This window comes from Tinamus guttatus, unplaced genomic scaffold (genome assembly GCF_059628265.1).
Source record: "Tinamus guttatus ecotype Peru unplaced genomic scaffold, ASM5962826v1 Tinamus_guttatus_pri_ptg000330l, whole genome shotgun sequence".
NCBI classification, from domain to species: Eukaryota; Metazoa; Chordata; class Aves; order Tinamiformes; family Tinamidae; genus Tinamus; species Tinamus guttatus.
In genome coordinates this window covers 2,936,077-2,958,598 of record NW_028288864.1, presented here as the reverse complement: position 1 = coordinate 2,958,598, position 22,522 = coordinate 2,936,077, and the positions used below count along the sequence as shown (strand labels likewise).

Sequence of the window (22,522 nt, the reverse complement as noted above, 5' to 3'; positions counted from 1 at the left end):
ATTAGGCTTTATTTAATACAATACGATTTATTTTTATACAGTGTCCTTCAGCAGAGTACCACAGAACTCTTTTCAGACAATGTTCGTCATAAACCAAAGCTGAGAGAGGGAATTTCAGCCCAAGGTTTGAACAGAGGAATGACTCAGAAGGTTTTGGATACAGCAGGGTGGCATTAGAGTTGCAGAGAGCCAACGGGAAGGACAGAGCTGCAGGAGCAGAGTAATTAGGTGCCACTTCTGCAAGGTGTGAGCAGGGTGATAGATGGGTGACATTGCATGCCAAGCGTGACTTTATGGAAATGGAGAGAAGCAGCTCGTGGAGGTGAGAGAGGAAAAGGGACAGCTGTGGCCTTGCTCCTTGGAACTAAGAAAACAGCATCTCCTCTTGCCGTCTTGGACCTTGTGAAAATGAACTGTGTGGTGTCCCTCATAGCAGCAACATTGGCCAGGGTCTGTGTGGGGCATTTTGGAAGTCAAAGAAAGAAGGGGATTAGTGTGGTGCAAAATATTTTGTCCCTTATGTGTTGAAGTGAGTGACCCCAAACATTTAAAGAGACCAAAGGAAAGCAGCATTAAATAGAGAATTAGCAAAGAATTCTGGACTTAGTGGGAGAGATGTATGTTAGCTGGTATCGCAGCTGAATTAATGCAGCTACATGGCTCGTGGCATCTTTCTCATGGCAGGCAGAATAAATTTACGTTTGCTTGGCAAAGACCAGCAGTACCTGTAATTTCATGCCACTTTTGGCCTGCAGAAAGCCACATTGTTTCACCTCTTTCCCTGGGGAAAAAGTTAATCTTGGGTTTGGTGGTCTTTAGTGCAGGGGCTGCTGATCCTGTAGATTGACCTGGCTGAACTCTAGTGCAGAGTAAGAGCCAAGCTGTGGTATTTCCAGGCAACTGAATATTTTCCGATGTAAGGAGTGTAAAAGCAATGGAGTAAAAAGCAGTGACATTTTCAATGTGAGAGACCAGAAAAGACCAGCTCATATTTTATTTATTTATCCAAAATAGCTTGAATTATTCATTAAAGTCAGTGTAAGTGTTTGAAAATACAAGGTGTTTCAAGAAGCAGCATCGTTAGGAGGAAGTTAATAATTTGGCAATTTAATTTTGTAACAGATTAATGATTTTTTCAGAGAGGATTTTTTTCCTTTCAGACTCTCAAGAAGGGGCAACTTTTGTGCGTTCACTTGGCCTGAATGCAGAGGAGACCTTCCAGCCTTGCAGGATGATTTCCAAATATTTTCCTTCTCCGTCTGTTCTTCTCTTGTTTTCATATATATTTTTTTCTCTCCGCAGGCAAAGTAAACAATCATTACCCCTGATCCAAAGCATAACCTGACAAATGTGATGCTCGTTTTCTTGGTCCTTATTTGTGGTTTGCTGGTTTATCAGCCCTTTTTCGGGACGAAGGCCGTGGGTGGTGTGTCCTTCCCCTTCGTGCTTTCTGCAGAGCAGCACCTGCGACTTCTCGTGTCGGTTCACCGCGCGCAACCGAATCAAACACAGAAACAGAAGGGAGTGCTCCAAATACAGGCAGTGGAGTTTTCAAACACTGTCTTTTAAAGATATAATTAAACTTAATTCTCCAAATGTTGTGAAAGATCTCAGAGGATCAAGCCGTTCACTGTTCTGTAGGTGGTAGATAGAGTGGGTGGAAATACTAATGCTGTCATCAGAATCCCGCTCTATTAATGCACCTCGACCCGTCCTGAAAGGAGCTGCCTCTATTCACTTGCCTCTACAGCTGTGTCTTAAGCATTTGTCTGAAATATGCTGATTTGCACTCTGTGCAAATTATGGCTTGTAACACAGATTTTCCTGACAGTGCTAGAAGTTTGGCGGGAATCATCGGTATTAGGTAGAGCTTGAGAATTAGCGCGGCCGATTCTTTGCATCGGGAAGCAGAGCAGACAATGAGCTGCCTCTTAGCTTAACATCTTCTCTTTGTGTGCAGAAAATGAGCAAGATTAACGAACATCTCCAGGTCGCTCTGTGTGGTGCAACCAGCAATACGGGCAAGGCAAAGCCATGGTGAAGAGACACCAGGTCCTTTATCCGAGGACACGTGGGAGTGCATTAACAGATAGGGGACTATGCAGATAGGATTCAGAGGCCTTAAATATAGACTTCTTGTGACATTTTAGACACCCTGTGGTGTCTGAAGCTGCCCTGGGGCTGGCTGGTATGACGCAAAACCTGCACGAGGTCTCTCTTCAGAAGCATGGGGAGATGCCACATAAAGTACCCAAGGGGGTCTCAAGCTGGGTTCAGTGGCTCTGCCTCAGCAATGGGATCCCAGCCTGCATTTCCCAAGTCTACTTGCTCAGGCCACCTTTCTACCAAGTTGCTCCGCTGCAAAAGGCAGTAACTCGTCATGAATAATGAAAGCTCTTCCTGCAGTTCATGACTTAGGGCACCATCAGCCTCCCGAGTTGATGAAAGTCAGGAAAGGCGGCCTCCGAGATGCAGTAGGAAAAGGCAGATTTACTTTTCCAAGGCTAGGCTGCATTTATTAGGACAAAAAAAATCCCTGTTGGACGTCTGAGATATATTAAAGCCAGTGCCATCTCTGACAGCGGTGCGATGTTATTTACCACGGCAATGTAGACACTGAATTTTTACTTTCATATGCATGATTTTGTCCTGAACAGTTGTTAGGAATGCGCAGCCAAAGGGAGAGTGCGAGAATATAATCACACTCAGAGCCACCAATTAACCTTGTGATCTCAGGGGCTGATCACTCAGTTAATCAAAGGGCTGGACCCAGCTGAGATGATGGGAAGAGGGTTGTAGCAATCCAGGGAAGGGTCGTGGTAGTTGCACAGCCAGGAGTTTGGTGATGCTGGGGAGGTGGGTGGCCAAGAGCCTTTTCGAGCCCAGGGGATGATGTTTCCTAACTGGTTTGCCCTCTTTGATGAAGCAGTGGTAGCTGGAACAGGTCAGGGGAGAGCAGAGCCAGGGAAATCATTTGCCCTCCCTCTTCTACACAGCGGCTCAGGCAGGTGCTGAATTAACCGGAGGAAAGGAGCTGCCCACATGGATGCCCTCCCTCACAAGGAATGGGACATGTAGTTCTTTTAAACCATTAAAGAGTTCCTGTCCTTTCCTAGAGATTAAGCTGACCTGGATTCCAGCCCAAGGAATTCTGTCCCCGTGGCATTTAAGGCCCTTGAATTCACATGGAATTTCCTTTTCCATCGGAAGGGCGAGGAGTGGCCCGTGCTGCTGCCTTCCCTCGCGTCGCAGCCACCGTGCCCTGGTTCTCAGTGCACTGCATGGGGAGGTCAAGGGCAGCAAATACTCAAGCAAAACCCTTATCTTGTGGCTTGGCTGGCAGCAATGCTTCAGCATGGGCTAAACCAGCCCTCAGCCTTCGTTCACACTCAAACAGGCGCCTTGCATGGAAGCTTTTGCTGTCCTAGAGCCAGAGCCTGAATTAGCTAAAATAAAGAGCTGTGGTCTCCGTGTGCTGCAGTTATGCCACTGTTCTCTGCATAGACATTGCCTTAAGGCTCAGAGTGACAAGGAGGTACCTGAGCAGGGAAGTCTGTTTTCTAGCCCTGGTTGCAGTGTTGAGAAAACAGGCTGACTTGGGAGAGATCTCTGATGTATATGAAAGTAAAGCCAATCTCTATAATTAATGGGGGGATAAATCGAGGTTTAATTACTCAGAAGGCACCTGGGGTGAGAGATTCATGGAAACTGTTGTGCAGCGTCTCGAAGGATTCCCAGCGCTGGCAGCTCCCTTTGCGGCACGAAAACGGGGTGAGTGGCAAGCAGTCTCACAGGACCTGCCTTTAGGGACTAGAAGTTAAGGTAGCAAATGGAAGGAGACAGTGGTTCTCTTCAGGGTTTTCTATAACAACCACCCCCCCCAAATCTTCAGGGATTCTTAGGCAGTGTGACAGTGTGAGACCAAGGCACTTAGAGTCGAATCAAGCTGCGCTGGAGGAGATTTCCCTTATTGCCAGCTTCCTCCCGACACTGCCCTTCAGGGGCAGATTTGCAACCATTTTTTCCACTCTCTTGCTCCCTGTCACACAATACCCTTCTCCTGGGTTCTGGATAGGAAATAAGATGTGTGTGTAGGGGGAAACATGCTATAGCTTTGAATTAATAGTAAGTTGCTAACAGGCTGGCGGAGCAAAATGAAAATTCATCCTACTAGGACGTCTGTTTTCCTCATTCCCCAGTTTTATTATCTTTTGGTCCTCTGGGGACAGGAGGAGGGAAATCTAGCTTGCCTGTTTCTTACTCTGCTTGCTTAAATCATTTTAAAAAAAATGTAATTAAACTTTTCAATTAGCTTAGTTTGGCTAGCACTGTAAATGCAACGCAAGGTCTCTATGCTGATGACATATAACCAAGTAGCCGTTTTCTTCCCCTTTGTAGAGCTGAAAAAGCAAGTGGAAAGTGCAGAACTGAAAAACCAGCGGCTGAAGGAAGTTTTTCAGACAAAGATCCAGGAGTTTCGCAAGGTCTGCTACACACTGACAGGGTACCAGATCGACATCACGACTGAGAACCAGTATCGACTCACCTCGATTTATGCTGAGCACCAAGGGGACTGCCTGCTCTTCAAGGTAAGTCGGCGCGCTCCTCGCTGCACCTGCTTCCTCGGCTTCCTGGTTTTCAGCACGCCAGAATGTATTTGCTCTTTCTCTGTCATTACACTGGAAAATCATTGCTCCCTTGGTATGTGACAAGTTTTTCCTTCTGAGGGAAGTAAAAATCCTTTCTTCTTTTAAAAGATTGCCTTAGAAGATTTGGCATCTGGTCTCCCACTTATATATCAAAGTTAACGGGGAGTAAAGTGAAGACACTATATATGCATAGTATCTAAGATGCCTGGCCTTGCAATTCGCCTTTTTCTAATAGCAGTGATATACACTACAGCAATAAAACCTTATGTAACCATCAAGGTTTCACCCTGACTTCGCTACAAGAGCTGTCCTTACAGCCGTTGTTATCCTCTATCCTGCCTGTGTGCCATCATCTTGTCTTCATGTAAATTGGAATCTCTTTTGAGCTCATCCCTGTTTGCACGAGGTGCCGTTTATCTGAGCGGCTCGGATGAGTAGCAGGAATTGCCTGTCTGCTGTCAGCCAAGTGCAGCATTGGTCTAGCTGGGTGGTCTGAGCTCGGGTTGTGGTTTGATAGGTGCTTTTTTCCTTCTGTGTTATCTTCCAGATAGCACAGTTGGACTGACACATCAGGGAATTAGGTGTGACATCAGAGTCACCGAGCTGTTTAGTGACATCTTTACATTGGTTTGAATGTCAACAGCCCAGGTTTACAGGTCAGTGGGAGAACTCTTCCCTTCTCTGTGGCAACCACAACTGGCACTCAAAGTCACATTTGCTTCCAACTGATTCCCCTGGAGTGAGTCGCATTTATGAGCAGATTTTGGAGGAGTTCAACGTGGGCAGGGAATATGCAAGCAGGAGCTGGAGAAGTTCTCTTTCTGCAGCCCTGCTGCCTTGTGCAGCAGGCACATGCTGCAGTATTATTTCCTTAAATGACAGTGAATAGGCAAGTGTAATTGTTGTTGTTGTTTAAATGGTATTCTTGCTTTCTTTCCTTCACTCAAGTCTTCATTCACAAATATTTCTGGAGGAAGGAGTCTATGTCACCAGGTAGAGCAGAATTTTTGGGATCCCAGCTTCCCAAATCCAAGGATGGGTTGCTTGGTGATTCGTGGAATTCCGCTGCGTGTCTGATTTCACACACCTCTTTGGATAAATGAAGCAGATTTGATAATCAGAGCCTGAAGAACAGAATCTCAGACCCTTCCTCACTGTTACGTAGATTGGAGAGAATTCCCAAGTCTGCAGTTTTGAGTAGCAGTGGAATATAAACAACAGAGTATTTCCTTCCCGAGTCCTGGCAGCTGCTTCTCTTGTATCTAGGAATGCTTGAATCCTGACTGGGGCTTTTCAGCGAGGTTGTGTGTTTATGTTGTGGAATTTCTGAGCCATAACTGACTCACTGGTGTTCGTGTACATTTCATTAACCCAAAGAGGTCACAAAGCAGGGAATGCTATTTGTATTTATTCCATTCAAGCAATTTATGGAACAAGGTTTATATAATTAAACCGGAAAAGTCCCCTGGCTCTTTACAAGTTTCTGTAGTTTGCCTGTAAACTTTAGGGCGTATTTCAGTAGCACTGCTGGTGGCATTTAATTTTCAGTGTGGCTTCAGTAGCAGGGATGCGGTAGTAGCTACTGTAGTGTAACTTTTTCAAAGCTAAATGAAGATGAAGGACGTGCTTAGTTTTCCCAAGTAATGTGTGTTGTTACCGTAGCATATTATCTACATGCTGTATGTTTCCAGCCAATTCACATTAATTAGAATTAGAGCCTCGGCGAAAGGGTTAATCACAATGGCATGCTGTGAATACAAATGCCTGCATCCATAAATGAGCACTGAATTCCAATGAAGCCATATCAATATTTATTGGCAATCCCTATGGATGCAACAGATGAGCTCATCAAGTTGAAGGATGTTCAGACCCTCGGTGTGCGGGTGCCTGGGCAGCAAGGCACTGCTCAGACTTCACATCTCACTCTCGCTCTTGCTTGCTCTTTTTTGTTCTTGTGATTAGATGCTATGGAAAGTAATGTGTAAATTCCTCACCAGGATTTTAGTTTCCAAAGATTTGGGCAGAAAGTAGTACTTCGTTATTGGGTCACTAGGCAGTTTCATATTCTGTTACTTTTACTGGTGCATTAGATGTGTTAGTCCATAATACAAACTTTGCATTCTGCATAATACTTGGGATATGTATCTAGGCCAGGCCACTCATGAGATACCCGGGACTGCATTTACTCTCTTTGTAACAATCTATTAAAGATATCTATTAAAACAAACAAACATTGCTGTGAAGCTTCAAAATCAGTTCAGCTAACTCAGATTTAAGCTGCAGCAATGAGGACGTTGTTGTTTGGCTGCATGTATGTCTTGCTGTTTACCCTGGTCTCTAGATAAGTCCCGAATGACAGGAGGGAGCGAGGTCTTTAGAAAGGCAATGGAATTTTTTTCAGACAAAGAAAAGCTTTTCGTAAACAGAGAGACTGGTTGAATTTGAAGAGGAGATGATTTGGAGACGCTTGTACAAATGGACAAACAGTGCAGAGAAAGTAAACAGTGGGTTTTTTTTTTCTTGTGTGTGTGCCTGAAGAACATGGTCCCCAGTCAAGTTTTTTGAAGCCAATTAGTCCTAAATAATAGAGGAAATCCTTTTAATTTGTGACCATACTGCTTCAAGGTGCTGCTGAGAGCAGGAGCTCAGTTGTTTGTAGCTGTGGTATTATATGTCTAAGCCATAAGCAGTTCCGACCAAAAGGCTGCAGCTAGACAGCACATCAGCTTCTGGTTCCCCTTCTTTTCTGTGTCCCCAGAGCCGAGTCTTCCAGAATACAGAATTCTGTCTCGTTCCAGATCTTGCCCGTGTTGTTATTTTCTGCCAAAACTATCAAATTGAAACACAAACACTAGCAGGAGTTTGTAGAAAAGCATCCCCAAGATGGTAAACCTTCTACCTTGAAAGAGAATTCCCAAGATATCAGCCAGCAGATGAAAACAGAAGCATCATGACACAGTTTGCAGATGTTGCCAGGCTTGAGGCTGGCACTTCTTGCTGCAAAATAAACCCTTTATTGGTGTCCAGTTGGAAGACTGATATAGCAATAAAATCAGCAGCTTCTCTGCAATCTGCTGAATTGAAAGCCAGTGCTCACACAGTGTCTTTGACTCAGATCTGCTTAAATAGTGATGTAAAGAGTCAGTTAGCAGGTGTATAGAGGTGCTTCAAGGCATCCTCAGGAGTTACCACGTGCTTCTCGTGCGGTTCAGTGCCGCAGAGCAGCAGAGCGTAAGCGGTGGAGGGATAAAGGCTGCTCTAGTGTGGGGGTTCTTTGATGGATGAAGGGCACAGCACAAGAGCAAACACCAGCTCTGGACTGATGACTAGCATGGAACACCAAAGGAGAAAGTTCTTAATGATACAATTAATGGGGATGCAGGTGTTTGCAATTGGTGGTCCCAATGGAGCCTTGATCTGGAATTACCTCAGCCACTGATCCCTGGAAGGTGGGAGTCAGTGTGTAGCAGCAAGTCCCCCATGCTTATTAATATTTACCGCTTCTTAAGCTTCCTTTCCCTAAACATGTGTTGGTGATGGCTATTTGCAGGCTGGATGCTAGGCCAGGTGGACTCACTCTTAAAATAAACAAACAACTGGAGCTTAATAGAAGCCTGAGATAGGTAGGTAGGTGCGTAGGTAACTTCTTAAAGTTTCCCTTCTTTTGGCTATTTACTAAATTAGCACTTCTCTCTGCTCCCTGAATTTGCCAGTCTTTCTTCTCTTGCCCTAACTCAGAAGTAACATTTCAAACACAGCATGATGCCAACAAATTATTAGCTGAAATCTGGGGAGACCGAAGTCAAACAGTTAAGTGTGCGAGGGGCAGCCTGCTCTCAACCAAGAGCTGTCAAGCAGTCGATGGTGTTATAGGATCAAATCCTGTATTTTAGCTTCTTACATTTCATGTTCACCTGTTTTACTAGTCTGTTTCATTATAGGATCTATCTTGAATTTTTGCTACCATCTTCATGTTACTCTGCTCTTTCTGTATTTGTTTTCCTCCTCTTCTTCCTGACAGTGCTTCTCTCTTACTGCTTCCCTGAACAACAATCTACCCCCCAAGGCAGGGTGGGCTTTTTTATTTTATTTGTTTTCATTTATTTTAGTGAAACCAGGCACCTCGAGGATAGTGGAACTGAGGGAGACCAGGCAGTAGCTATTCTTTTTACTGCAGAATTTCTGAGCGAAAAAGATATTGTTCCAAGGCATCAGAGGCTGGGCTGAAACCCTTGTCTCAAGAAAAGTTAGGGCTCTTTTTCTGCCTCTGTTTCTCCATCTGTGTGATGGGGAATAAGATTCCTGCCTCTGTCATGGGAGCATGTGAGGATGGAGACACAATGCTAGTGTGGAATGAAGCTGATGCCCGACCCCATGCTTTAAAAGACAAGGGCTGTTTTCAGGCAGGAGAGGTGGTGGCCGCCATCTCCTTCCTTCCAAATCTCCTTTTTCTTCATTAAAATATCTCTTATTTAGTGAAACAGCAGAGACAGCCCTGTCTGCCTAGGGGGAGTCACAAGTGGCTCATTCACACAGCGCCGTGGAACGCAGAAGGACGAGGATTTAATTAAACTGGAGTTTCTGGGCAGGGATGTCATTCGCGGGGCCTCAGAGGGACACCTGGTGCACGGGCCACCTCCGTTTGTGCCCCGGTTGCCACACGCTGCCCCAGCACGAGGCACCATCAGGCGGCGCTGCCTTCCCTTAGGCCGAGCGCCGCCCGACAGCAGCGGCCTAGGAGCCTCGAGGTGACCCTGCGCTGGCGTTTGGCCTTGTCCCAAGAACAGGTTAGTGAGAAGACCCCTCTAAAAAAAAAGAAGCAGTCAGCTTGAGGAATCAGCGGAGGTGACATATGGCTGGTGACACATGGCAAAGCATTGACCAGCCTTCAAGTTGCCCCAGTTATTAGCAGCCCAGCTCCCCACAGCTCAGCCCACACAGAGCCGCCACCAAGAGTGGCTGCGCTCACTGCCGCTCTTCTTTCTCAAGTAAGCAGCATTTGTTTAAATACAAATATAATTAGGCCTTATCTCTTGCTTTGGGAGTTATAACTGTTACCTGTGGTTGACTGGGGCAAAAGATTTGTTAATCTCCGGGGAGGAAATATAATTAACGATGGAAGTGTGTGTGTGGGGGGGTGGTTGTTGTTTGTGCGCATAAAAAGCTGTCTGCAAATATTGAAACACAGCAAAAGATTCCCATGGGGGATGTGGTCTTGATGTATCTATCATCTCTATCTGAAGTCTACATCTGGGCTCATATAAATGTCACCCATTAATTTTACTTGTTGTGGTGTAAATATAAATGATTGTGTTTTGCCATCAATTGGGAATTTAAGAGTTAAAAGGTTTCAAACTAAACTTAGTTTGGCTGATGAGGCTGTTGGTTGTTTCCCACCAGGGTTTGGATGAGGCGGGATGTAGTGGGGGACCACTGAGGAGCAGGGGATGGAGCGTCATGGTCCCAGGTCCCCTGTGGCAACCAAGGGACCACCGAGACTAGGGGCTGAGACTAGAGCCAGGGCTCAGAACTGTCTGCTCCTTCTGTCATCCCTATTACCGAGCTTCAAAGTCTAAATGCTCAATTACTACATGGCTCTTAAACATGAAGTTAGTGCTGCATAAACCAGTTAATATGCTTTTTTCCCAAACTTGCTTGCCAGTTTAAGATAAGAGGCTGTATTTCAAAGCTTGTTAGGCAGCTCTTCTTTAGAGGAACACAAGATCTTCAAGGTTTGGGTTTCCCCACAGAGCTTTAACTAAGCAGAGGTCTCCTACATTTTATTTTTGAGAGGCTACTTTTAGAAAAGCAAAAATACTACCCGGTTCGCCCCCTTTGAGTGCAGCTTCTTCTCTGCTTCCAGATTCCTAACTATATCCCAAGGCAGTTATTGCTGCAGATGCTTGGAAGCACATCAGGGATTCAGACCTGGCATTTTTTGAGGTTTGATGTGCTCCAGACCATTGGGGGGTCTCAAGCATAATGTGCCGTGCAGACTCTCCGCTTCATTACTTGTTCTATCAGAGTGGTGATACAGATCTGTTCACCTTGTCCCCTTGCCATGGTGCTCTATCCGTGCAACAGCGACAGAGCGCAGAGCTGAACTGGGAAACCTCTGAAAGAGCATTGCTACATGCACTGCTGTTACACCTCTGGCACAGTCCTGCTCTGTGCTACTAAACAAGTCTTTGCAACTGCATATTTAAGGAATTAATATGTAATAGGGACATAAACTAGCAGTTGGATTTACTATTCTGTCATCTGTTATAATTCATATGCGTGGAAATGGTGAAAACCCTGTCCCGTTCTCCCATTTGGCTCATATAAATGAGTGCACAAATGGTCCTAACTCTGATCTTCAGAAAATGTAAGTTTAGATCCATCAGAAAGTTAGCAAAGAGCAGGTAGCTTGCTAGTATTTTAGGACTTTGGATTTAATCTATTTTCTTGTTTGCCAAGTGCATGAGAAGATCTTCTGAGTAAGAAATATGGAAAGGTATTTTATGTCAAATCTGTTTTATCAGGATTCATAGCTAAATTACGTTTTCCCTTCCTCTTTTACAGGGGAGGCAGGGAAGTTGAGAGGTGAGGATGACCTCCAGCTTTGATAACTCCCCGAACTGCCCTTTGATGGTATCTTTAGCTTCTAGATGAAGAAGACAAGCCTGTCTGCCTATATCTTGGAGGGAATGTATCAGCTTATATCAAACTGAAGCTTGAAATTTTTAATTTGTTCCTAATCTGTATTCAGTATCAGCAAGAGTATATAGCTGCTAATAGTGGAACTATCTGAGCTGTGTTCTGGGGAACTGACATAAATTTCGAGCTTAAACTGAAGAGTTTGTCTGCCTTAATGGAAGGCTCCAGAGGATGCTTCGTGTGATAGCTGTCACTTTGCATTTCTGGGATGTAGCTGAATCTGGAAAGAGAGTATCTGCAGATGACTTTTCTGTAAAGCAGAGAGTGGAACAGCTGAGCGTAGGGCAAGGCAGGAGGTTGTTCTCTGGTGGGTATGAGGAGCTCTCATGCCGTACGCGGTGTAGGTACCATGAAGCTACAGCACAGGTTACCGGCAGCAGCAGCTTTGTTGATCACTGTGAAAGCTGTTGTGTTTCCTAGTGTTGAGAGAAAGGGTCCAGCTGTGCCCAGAGGTTTTGGAAATATGCAAACCGCTGTCCTTCATCCTATCTCCCTGGAGCCTGTTGGACAACCGTCTTCCTCTGACAGAGAAGAATCTCCCTGTCTGGTCCTGGGAAAGCACAGGAGATGTCCTTGGCTTTTTGGCAGAGTCGCTGCAGCCTGAAGTTGTTTTTCTTCATATAATTCCATTAGAGTGATGACAGTTTCAAGTTGGAACAGAAAAAGACCTGATGAAAGAACCACTCTCTAAGTGGGAAAGATAGGCAGAGTGGAAGCAGTAACTAGCAAGGTAATAGATGGTGATGGATCTATAATCTCTGAAGCTGCTGTAAGCAGTAAATTCCTAAATAGTGTCCTTTCAGCCTTAACCTATTTATTTGCAAAGTGCTAAATTTAATTTTCCTTAGTCTGCAGGAAAGCGTCATCCCAGGAATAAACCTTTAGCCCAGCCAAGAAATGGTGCCAAAGTGCTTGTTCCAGCATTTCCATTTCCCCCTTCCCCTTCCCCAGCGCAGCGGGCCCGTGCACCCCGTGGCGGCGTCCCCTCCATGGCACGGCGGTGTCACGGGACGGGTGTCAGCTCTGCGGTCAGCTGGGACACATCTGCTCTGTGTCTGCTCTAAAAGGGGGGCTTTAATAGCCAGGGTGTGGGGTGGGCTCACTAGAACCACCTGAGCTCAGCGGGAGCCTCCTGGATTTCACGGTGGCCGGGCTGCCACGGGAGAGCATGAGGGAGCGAGCGCCGTGCGTGTCGATGCTCCATCCCTCCTGCACATCCAGGCTCTCGGCTCAGAATACTTTAAGATATTGAGCATCATAGAAAAGCGCTTGTATTCCGAATCCTTCACAAAGGCAGCAGCTTCAGGGAGAAAAGCAGGGAGGTTTTCCAGGAGGCAACTTTGTCACATTTGCCCTGAAAAGTGTCAGGGAATGCGGTAAAGGTGTTTCAGGCTTCTGCACGTCACTATTTGCTCCTGGTGGCACCGTGCTGGCACTCAGCATGAATCCTTTGCAGCTAGCAAGGAGGGGTTTTCCCCCCCGCAAAAAAAAAAAATCTGTAGGGATTTTAGAAATGTTGCCTAAATAATGCATTTCAGGAGGAAATGCAGTGTCCAAGTCCCCCATCCTCCCAAGAGCTGCCTTTGACTGGAATGTCTACCTTCCCGTAGTTTTCACAGCCCCAACCAGGTGCAATCTGGGCTGTCGCTAATCCCCTTTGGTTTGGAGAAGGATGAGTTCCAGTAGTGGAGCTTGGCTGTTTTCCTGCATCCAAAGGATTTCAGCAGAGTTCCTGGGAGTGCTTCCTGTTTCCTCCTTGTCCCTTTTTATCCTTCTGAAGGCACTACAGCAGCGCTGTGCTGGCTGATAGGGAATATCCTGCCCGTGCTCCCACTCCTCTCCTGCCGCTGGTACATGGATGGAAAGACTGTGCTTCCCAACGAGGGAGGTGTTTGCAGTGTTTCTTCTGCTTTTAGGCTTAGCTGGGTTTTTACTTAGACACGTTTAGCACGTGTAAAGTGCCACAGAAAGAAACAGTTCTGTTTTTCAGTGTTTGTTCTATTTTTGCCACTTCTTAGCATTTTAGGAATTAAGTATATATCCAGCCATTTCTCCTCCTCCTCCTATCTAAATCTGGAGCTTCTCGGCTCTCATGTGCTGCCGAAAGCTCTAACTTCTCTCTCACGTTCGCTTTAAAATAAACAAAAATAGCGGTGCCAAGAAGGGAGGATGGAGAATTGCACCAGCTCCTCCGCCTGTGTCTTCCTCTGCTGCAGAGCTGGTGGAGAAGCTCTGCTGCTGTCTGGGCAAGGTACCTCCCGAGCGGATGCTGAATTTCCAGCGGGATCTCTGCTTTCCTGGCAAAGGGAGATGTAGTTCCCTCCCTACGTGACCTTGCGGCCTCTCCTCGCAGTTCACGGCTTCCTTGGCTCTTGCTCTTCCCGCAGGTGGACGTGGCTGCAGAGGAGAGACTTTGACTGCGGGACAAGAAGCTGTCACCCTCCCTTATTCTTTCATTTTAAAGTGCAGTGTCATAGAAAACTTCATTAGCCCTGCTGAAAGTCTCTCGGCCTACAGTCGGCTTGCCAAAGAGTGACAGATGCGCAGTGTTTATTAATATTTACATTCAGCAGGGGATTTTCCCTTACCCAGAGGACTGTGTAAAAAGCCATCAGTGCTCGCGCCTTGGGAGAACCTGAGTTTTGCTCTGTGCACTCTATCAAGTGTTGATAGCCTGTTAAACTGGAATGGCTTCTCCCCAAAAGCAGGACTTGATTAACTCGAAACCAGATTTTCCTCCCCGCGCGCCCCCTTCGAGCTGCGCCCGCCGGGAGGCTCCGCGAGCGCCGAGGAAGCGGGCAACGCACCGAGGGCCCTCGCACTGCAAAGGGGCATCCCGGCCTGCCGAGCCGCTTCCATCACTTAGGGACTGAAAATTTAATCATTGAATTAATTTTTCAGAAACCGGAGTGCAAATCTGTACCCCTGATGGCATTAATAATGAATACAGGGAAGAGACTTTGGAGGGAGAGAGAGGGGCTAGGAAATTTGGGCTGGGGAGTATCCTTTTTTGATTATTATTTCCAAGGGATAATGTATATGTTGGATCTCCTTATCCCAGGGCCTTTCTACTTATCTCACCTATGCCTTGTCCAGTAAAGAATCTGCTTTATTTCCATCCAGAGTGTCTTTAGAATATACCTTACCCACTTGTCTCCGCTCAGATTTTTCTTTTCCCTTTTGCCGGGTAAATAGCCAAGTTTGCACATGCACGGGTCCCATCCCGCTTCCCAGAGCAGCCCCTCGAAGCGTTGGGGGGTTTCGGAGCCTGTGTCGCATCTCTCAGCACTAAGAGCTCCCTGCTCACCTGCTCCAGCATATTTAAATGGAACAAGGCCTGAACTGCAGCCAAGACACCAAAGCTTCTGCCTCCCTTTTGGCTCCTTCCTCCTCTCTCAAAGAGCAAGCCCATTTTTTTCCCTAATTAAAAGTATTATATACCAGAAGATTAATTAGAAATGAAAGTGATTTTCTTTTTCTCCTTCCCTTTGTATCCATGGAAAAGGCCTATGCCAGGCAACTGCAAAAGGGAGCAGGGATTTCTCCCTTTAGCAGATTCCAGGCAATTTGCCTGTGGACAGCTATCTTATAAATAATGAATGCTTGCACAAATTTTCCCAATTCACAGGCAGCGCAGGTGGCCTTCGCTTCGCCATCCAAAACAAATGTGGGAACAGCAGGGCGTTCCGCTCCTCAGCCGCCATGTGAAAGGGGCAGTTCCTCATGTTCCCCCTACTCCCTTCCTCTCTGGATGGATCATTAAGACCCCCCACGGTTATGGATATGTGTAAAAATATTAATGTGTTTGTTTGACATCCTGCCAGGCGAACACGGCCGCTCTGCCGTTCCTCCTCGCCGTCGCACGGCGCTGCCAGGAAAGCGGGATTTGCAGGTGGGCCGGCACCTTGGCACGAGCAGGTGCTCTCGGAATATTCACATGGGCTGAGGTCTCTCCAGCGCGTGGGTTATTGCTGCTGGACAAGACCGAGGGCCGCGTACGCGGGCGCTCGATTGCGGGCGTTCTGCTACGTGCTCTCCTCTGAGCCGCGCAGGAAGTGGGTGATTCGTTGCATCACGTTGATCTTTGAGAAAGGAGGGTTTGATTCAATGGGTGCTCCACGGAGACCATCGGAGAAAAGAAATCCTCTCCCAGAAGGAAAGCTATTCTTGTGTTAAAAGCACCCCAGAGTGATTTACACAGTGCAGAGCCTTTCCCGTGGCCCTGGCACAGGGATGAGTTTCACCTCGGAGGAGGATGACACAGCCTGAGGGCTTCTCTTCATACTGCGCTGCTTCCCGCGTTTATTTCCTTTCCATGAAAATTGCTCTGTTGACTGCAGGAAGATGAAGGTGAAGGTCCCCAGCTGCACCGAGCTCCTGTGGTCATCAGCCACCTGGTTCAGAGAGAGGCTGGGGATTGGTCCAAGAATCTTTCCGTGGCTCTAAATACAGCAGCTAATGACACCTTCCACTCAGCGGGAAGAAAACAGAATTACTAAACTTGCAATTTGGCACAGTGGGAGTGTGAGTTTGTCCTGCCAGTTTCTTGTTGCTATATATTTCCAAGATTTTTTTTTTTTTTCTCACAAGCAGGTGGAATCCAGATCGGGGGGGTTCATTTTAAGGCTCAAATTATGCATATGGAAGGCACGGCCCCAAAGGAGAAGACTAATGGCTGCTTATAAGTCATCTAGGATAAAGAGGGGAGTGTGCTGGTTCTTTGGGAACTGCTGTGTTTCGCGACCTTATGAGTAATGTGCAGTGATGTCCCGTTAGGAGCCATGTTCCCGGTACAGTGTTGAAGGGATGTATGTATTTCCATATAATTTTAATCATTTTGACTTATGGTTTAACTTTGTGCTAGGCAGACTGTGCAGAGGTTCCAGGAGAATATTATTTTAGATGGCTTTGGGGGCAAGAGAAAGAAGACGACTGAAGGCAAGGTTAGAAATAGCTGAATGTTTCCAGTTGAGCAAGTTTTACGGTCATGTGCTGTGATAATTGAAGGTTTGCTGCTAAATGCTACAAATTTGTGCTGGAGAGAAAACATGTCCTAGCTAGAGACGGCTGCAGTTGTTTGCTGCCATTATGAGATGGGCAGAAGCTCTTAGGGCAAAGGGTGCCATTTGAAGGGAACTGTGAGGAGCAATAACAGCAGCTTATCAAGGCCCAGTTGTTTTGAGGGTAATGTGTGTTTTGTAAAGAGGAACCATTTGTGCCCAAGGACTGTGAAGACCCATGAAGAAGTTTAAGCTGATTTTTTCCAGCACTGCCTAGAATGGATCTGTTGAGCTCTGCTTGCCCTAGAGCTAGTGTGGGAGTTAGGGGAAGCCCTGCACAAATGAGTGGTGCAGAGATAAAACTCTGCTTCTTTCCAGCTCCCCTTCTATGTCTCCGGATGCTCTTGTCCAAAATCTGTGCTATGACATGGGGGGACAGCAGCTACCACCAACTCAGGCTAGTGAGATATGCTCAAAAGATAATTTCTGCAACCAGTGCCAGAATGCTTAGAGCAAATGGTTAGGTTTCTGGAGCCGTGACTTGCTTTAATGTTCCTATCAACTCTTTTCCATCTTTTGTTAAAGGAGGTCAAAACTCATCCTCATGGGTGCAGACTTCCAGAGCGCTGTATTTGTTATTAGGTCAGTACCATATCTTGTAATTACAGATGTAATTCCCATCTCTGTGGAGAGGCAGCCTATAGCCTGGCTGCCGTTGACAACTTCCATGAGATGAGTTAAGCAAGGATGGATTGAACAATGCAAGGAATTTTGACCGAGATCATTTGCCTGAAGTCCTGCAGCTGTTTTAAACAACATATGAAAAGTAAATACCTTCCTACATCTTCCTTCCCTTTCTCTTCCTTAGAAGACAAGAACGATCCCTCCGTTCTGGGTGCCATGGGGTAGTAACAGTCTCATGACTTGAGGCCTGGTTGTTCAGGAGGTGAGCGGTTCCCTTGGTTCCTGCTCGAGCAGCTCTGAAAAACCTGTGTTTTTTTTTTCTTTTCCTGCATGATACTTCAGTTTAAAGGCTCTTTTCCTGCAAAGGACCTGTGTCTTAGGAAACTGCCGTTGCAGTACATTCGAAGAGTCAGATTTTGGCAAGCTTCAGAAGCATGATGTAAGAGATTCTCACTTAATTTAGCACTTCATTAACTTCACTCTTTTTTTTTTTTTCATTACCTACACGGATGGCAGCAGTGGTTATGAAATTCTGCAGGGAGTTCTATAGTTTATATGGTTTGTATAAAATCATTTACGTAAGTACAGAATAAATCAATCAAACCTTTAAAGAAAAAGGCATGAGAAAAGCAATGGACTTTGGACTTGAAAAAAGTGTAGATGTGAGATGAACAAAGAAAGAAGGATGAAAATGAACTGAAAGGAAAAATGAGAACAGAGAACTGCTATACAAGAAAAAGAAGGAAAGGAAGAAGGAAAGAAAAGAGGTAAGAAAGATGAAAAAAGCAAAGGAAGGCCAGGCACATAAGTAAATCAAATGTAATCTTCTCTGTAATTTTATTCATTTGATGTAAATATGGGCCAGACTCGTTGCAGCAGTGTTAATGAGAAGAAAGCAAGAGTTGATGTCCGGAGTGGAGTAAATGATGGGATTTGGATCAAATTGCTGCTGTTCTTAGTAGGCATGGGATTTATTTAGCAGCACAGCATACTGTACATAGTATACCATTACAGCGTTGCACAATATCTATTGAATGAAAATCTCAAAGCACATTGTATTAATTTCAAGGCAATATCCACAAGATTCATATACAGTGTCTGCTGCAGTTGTCAGTATTTTTACATGGCACCTGTGAGCATGGAAGCTGGGCCAGATGCCCACTCAGGAGAATTGCCCCGTCATCTCCATTGACGTGGTGCTCTGTAGCCTCCGTCAGGAAGGGTTTTGCTACGGGCAGGTTATCTTCAGGTGTAAGGCTCTGCAGAGCCTGTTTTCAAGGGAAGGAAACTCATTCCCCTCGCAAATGGAGCGTCTTTGCTCTGCAAATCTGTTTGCCCTGCCTGCTTCCACACATTATCCTCCCTACAGCTGACAAGCTGAGCTGCCCTCAGCCCCGCTCGGTCCTGTTAATAACCTCAATCTGATGATGCACAAAGTCCTGAGGAGTCTTGTATTCCACTCATAATTTTTCAGCATTGCAGCTTTCACCTCTGTCCCCCAGGGAAGGCCATCCTTTAAAACCACAACACAGAACCGACTGGAAGAAAGGAAAGGATATTCCCAGAGATCCCAGGTAACCTATCTGCCCATCTGCATGTCTCAATGAAGCAGAAGACTTGCGTGCACGTACACTAGGATGTTATGATTTAGCAGAAAAAAAAAATGCCCTAGAAGTTTATACACTGGCTACTGCCACGAGTTCAAAGACTCATGGATTATCCACTGAGGCAGTGACAAGGTGAAGGATAAGGGTTTCATTTAAGGACTGTTTTCCCTGCTTTCAGCACGTCTCTCCAGCACCTGTCTCCGTTCCTGATTGCAGTGTAATCTCACTCATTACTCCGTGGCTGTAGCCTCCTCTCTCCCCAGCCAGTGGAGAAGCAGCAGCCAATTTGCGTCCAGAATTAAGGTTGTGACCCTCTCCGCTCCCCTCTGCGCTTGTTGGCTGCTGGAGGACGTACACGAGGGCTCTCCACTAATTGTTAGAAAAGAGAAATTTCTGACCCTAAATTGCCTGCTGGGATGTTCCGTAGTTTGTTTTCCTCTGTGTAGCAACAGCTTTCAGCAAGGACGCAAGGTTGGCAGCTCTTGGTGCTTATCGGAACCGCTGGATTTTAATGGAGTCAGGAGTATTCTAGATATTCCATAGAAGATGTGGTCACTGGCCTGCTTTGGAGAGTGCCTTGTCCTCCATGGATTTCAGCCACCTCTCAGGAAGCACCAGTCATGCCTGAAAGCTTTGGATGACACTGAAATTGCTGTTACTAGTTTAACAGCCAATGTTTCAGGTGAAGTGCTTGTTAAGAAAGGCAAAAGAGTAGAGTTCTTTCTAAAAGAAGGATGGGATTATCCTCCCAGCTGAATAAAACTGCAAGTTTGGGCCACAATTGACCCATTTATACTCACAAATGTGCTACAGCTTTGTAGGTGGTCGTGACTTCTGTCAAATTCCTCTATTTTATTTGTCACTTTGAACTATCAGCTTAAAGAGGAACCACAAAGACTGCTTGTTGGTAGAAGGATAGCTTTAAGTTGCTGAATCATTACAAGCATCTTAATGCAGAAGAAACTAATCTTTTTTTACCCAGGGCTAGCTTTGGGCTCTGGTTTCCCTGAGGACTTGGATGTTGTGGAAGGAACAGGAAAATTAGCCCTAAAAAAGATTACCCTGCTACATGGGAAGCAATCCCTGATGCTCACCAGCGGTCTGAGTCTTGCTGTTTACAGTGCTGAAATCTTGTAGGAAGTAATTTATATGTAAGGGTTGGAGGAACACTCAGGGCTTCTACAAGGGTACAGAGGGCACGTCTGTAGCTATGTAGCATTTGTCATATTCAAAACTGTGGCTAACTCTGTTTTACGATGATATCTAAGAACATCTGCACCCCTTGCAGTGTCAAGTCCCAAATTCAGAATTCCATGTTGTTTCTGCAAGAGTCAGTTAGCACATTTGCCCCCTAAAATAAGTAGAGGTTGGAAGGCAGAAGAAGATCTCTTGAGGAAGGATTTTTTTCTTTTAAGAGCTTTTAATGACGTCTGTGCAGGGAAGAGAAGAGGAAGGTGGAGTGTGCGGAGGGAGAGGAGAGATCACGTTGGTCAAGCTCTCCAGATGAAGGAACCTACCTGCTCCTGTTTGTGTTTGACAGAAACTCACCAGAGCCACTAATGTGGCCCAGTTAAATTGTCATTGACTGATGACTGATACTCAGTAGATTAACTTTAATGGAGTTGTGTGTCTGCTTGGATATGGGGTTTGTACTGCTGCTGTCTCTTCTCATCTCTGAGCCTCATCCACTTTTGGCTCTTCCATTTGATTTTTGTTTTTAATGCCTCCTGCTTTTAGCAGAAGTTTGAAAGTCTGGTGGAATCTGAGGCATAAATATTTATCTTCTGTTTTCCTTTTGTTTTCCCGTTGGGAAAGCTCTTGGGTGATGGCAGAGATCCCATAGCAACTGCAGCTTTTCTTCTCTTAGCAGTCACCGAGAAACAATAATGATGGCTAGTGTGCTGCAGAGAAGAAGAATGCACTCCATCTAGGCTAGACTTGCAAAGAGTAAATTGGAGTGAAAATAGATTAAATTTTTCCATAGTTGAATGGCAGAAGAAAATCACCCCTCATTTGCCTCTCTTTCCTAGATGCATTAAAATGTGGGATGTGCTCAATATCCAAAGCCCGTTATTTCTAGTCAGACTTTATTCACTCTTCTTTCTCTGCAGGTTTCACGAATATATTCTTAATATATTCTTGAGGGAAGTGCCTGATGTGCTAGCTCCCTTTGCTGCGTGGTGCAGAGAGGTGTTGTCCATAGTCCTTGCACAAGGAAGGCAGGATCCTGAATTCTGTGCTTGATGGATACTCTCTAATTCTTTCGTGTTTCATTTCTGCCTTTTGCCTTAGACTTCTGCAACATCCTTTGAAAGGGAACGGCAGAAGCAGTAATCAAGGATTCGAAGAGATATCTACGTTTTCTGTGCTTTCCGTCACACATTGTAGAAGTTCTAACTAGTGCAGGTAAAAATAATAATAAAAGAAATCTCTGAACTTGACTGTACTGTGAAAGTCTTGAAGCCCTAAGTTGATCAGTGATACAACAGGATGTTCAGAATAGTGGAAATCCTGACCTCTTTGAGAATGCTCCCAAACTGAGCCGTAGTGCTAAGCAGTATTAAAGACATATTATTTGAAGGCCATGACATTGTCCTTCTTCTCTTTCCAGTTTCAGGTTTATTGCTCTCCCATGGAACTCAGAACACTTGATTAACTCATAACTCAGTAGTTCTTGGCACATTAAGCAGCAAATTTGACTCTAATTAACAGCTTTTATTAACTTGGGTTCCCCCTTCCCTCCCATGTTTTACATTCGAGACACCTCGCGCCGTTACAGGCTTTAAACTTAAATTCATTTCTGGTTTTTTTTTTTTTTTTTTTTTTTTGGGTAAATGCTAGTGTGTGCAGACCAATGTTGTGCAGCTCAGAGGGGGGCGTGTGTCCAGCAGAGCCTTTGCAAAGCAAACGTGATCACGCGGAGAGGCGTAAGGGGCTGGGTTGCCCCAAGAGCGCGTGTCGGCTCGCGGGGTTGACTCAAGGCTGCAGACGGGAGCGCGGCAGCGCGGCTCTCCTGAGCTGCCCAGGGCTGCTCTGGGCTTTGCTTGCCAGCCGAGAGCGGGCAGGCTCAGCCTCGAAGGCCATTTCTGGACACAAGCTGGTGTGGCAGGGGAGAAGGGGCATTGCTGGCGCTTTGGCCGAAAGAGATGGTAGCTCTGCCCTCCCCGAGCTTGAATCCATACAGTCCCTAGGGGACTGAGTCAGCCAACACGGCTGGTTTTGGAAAGCTGCCCTATAGGTCATGTTTGTCGTTCTCCTAGGTGTACCCCAAAGGGGAACCCTCGTCTGTCCTCCACGTGGGATCCCCCAGGATGGACTCCCAGCACTGCTGGAGATGTCCTGCGTCCCTTCACCAGAGCCACAGCCCACACATGCACCCACACATGCACGTGGAGTCATGTTGCTGCCGACCTGCTCCAATGGGTAGTTTTGCTGCTGGGGAAAAAGGGGCTCCTGTGGGCAAATACTCGCCCCAAAATGTCCAGGAATCTGTAATCCAGCTCTGCTGTTGCCTGCTGCTCTCTGACTCATTTTCCACCTGCAAAATGGGCACAGGAATTACTCTGCTCGTGTCAAGGCTTTTGCAAGTTGCTATTGAAGTGTTAATTTTATTGCTTGCATGATAGAGGGAGTTTTTAGGCTTGTTCAAACACAGCAAGATGGTTTATTTTTGGTTTTCAAAGCATACTGTGGTGTAACCTTACCTAAGAAACTACTGTGCTGTCTTTGTAAGGATGTTTTGATAAGCTTTGGTAAATGTATTTAATCACTGGCATACTGCAAATATGTCTAATCCAGTTTGCTTTTTTTTCTGAACTCTCGATCTGAGGGACAGCCTGTGACAGTGAGCTCTGGAGGTGAATTCGGGGTTTGAGAAAAGTGG

The 22,522-nt window shown here is 45.9% G+C and overlaps 1 protein-coding gene across 2 annotated transcripts in view; it reads left to right on the top strand.

Annotated features, from left to right (window-relative positions):
- MAD1L1 (mitotic arrest deficient 1 like 1) overlaps positions 1-22,522 on the top strand; it is a 322,579-nt gene that overhangs the window by 234,583 nt on the left and 65,474 nt on the right. For both annotated transcript variants that reach the window (XM_088529470.1, XM_088529469.1), the window contains exon 16: positions 4,399-4,589. In XM_088529470.1, coding sequence (XP_088385596.1) covers positions 4,399-4,589 — 191 coding nt within the window. The remainder of the gene's footprint in view (positions 1-4,398; positions 4,590-22,522) is intronic.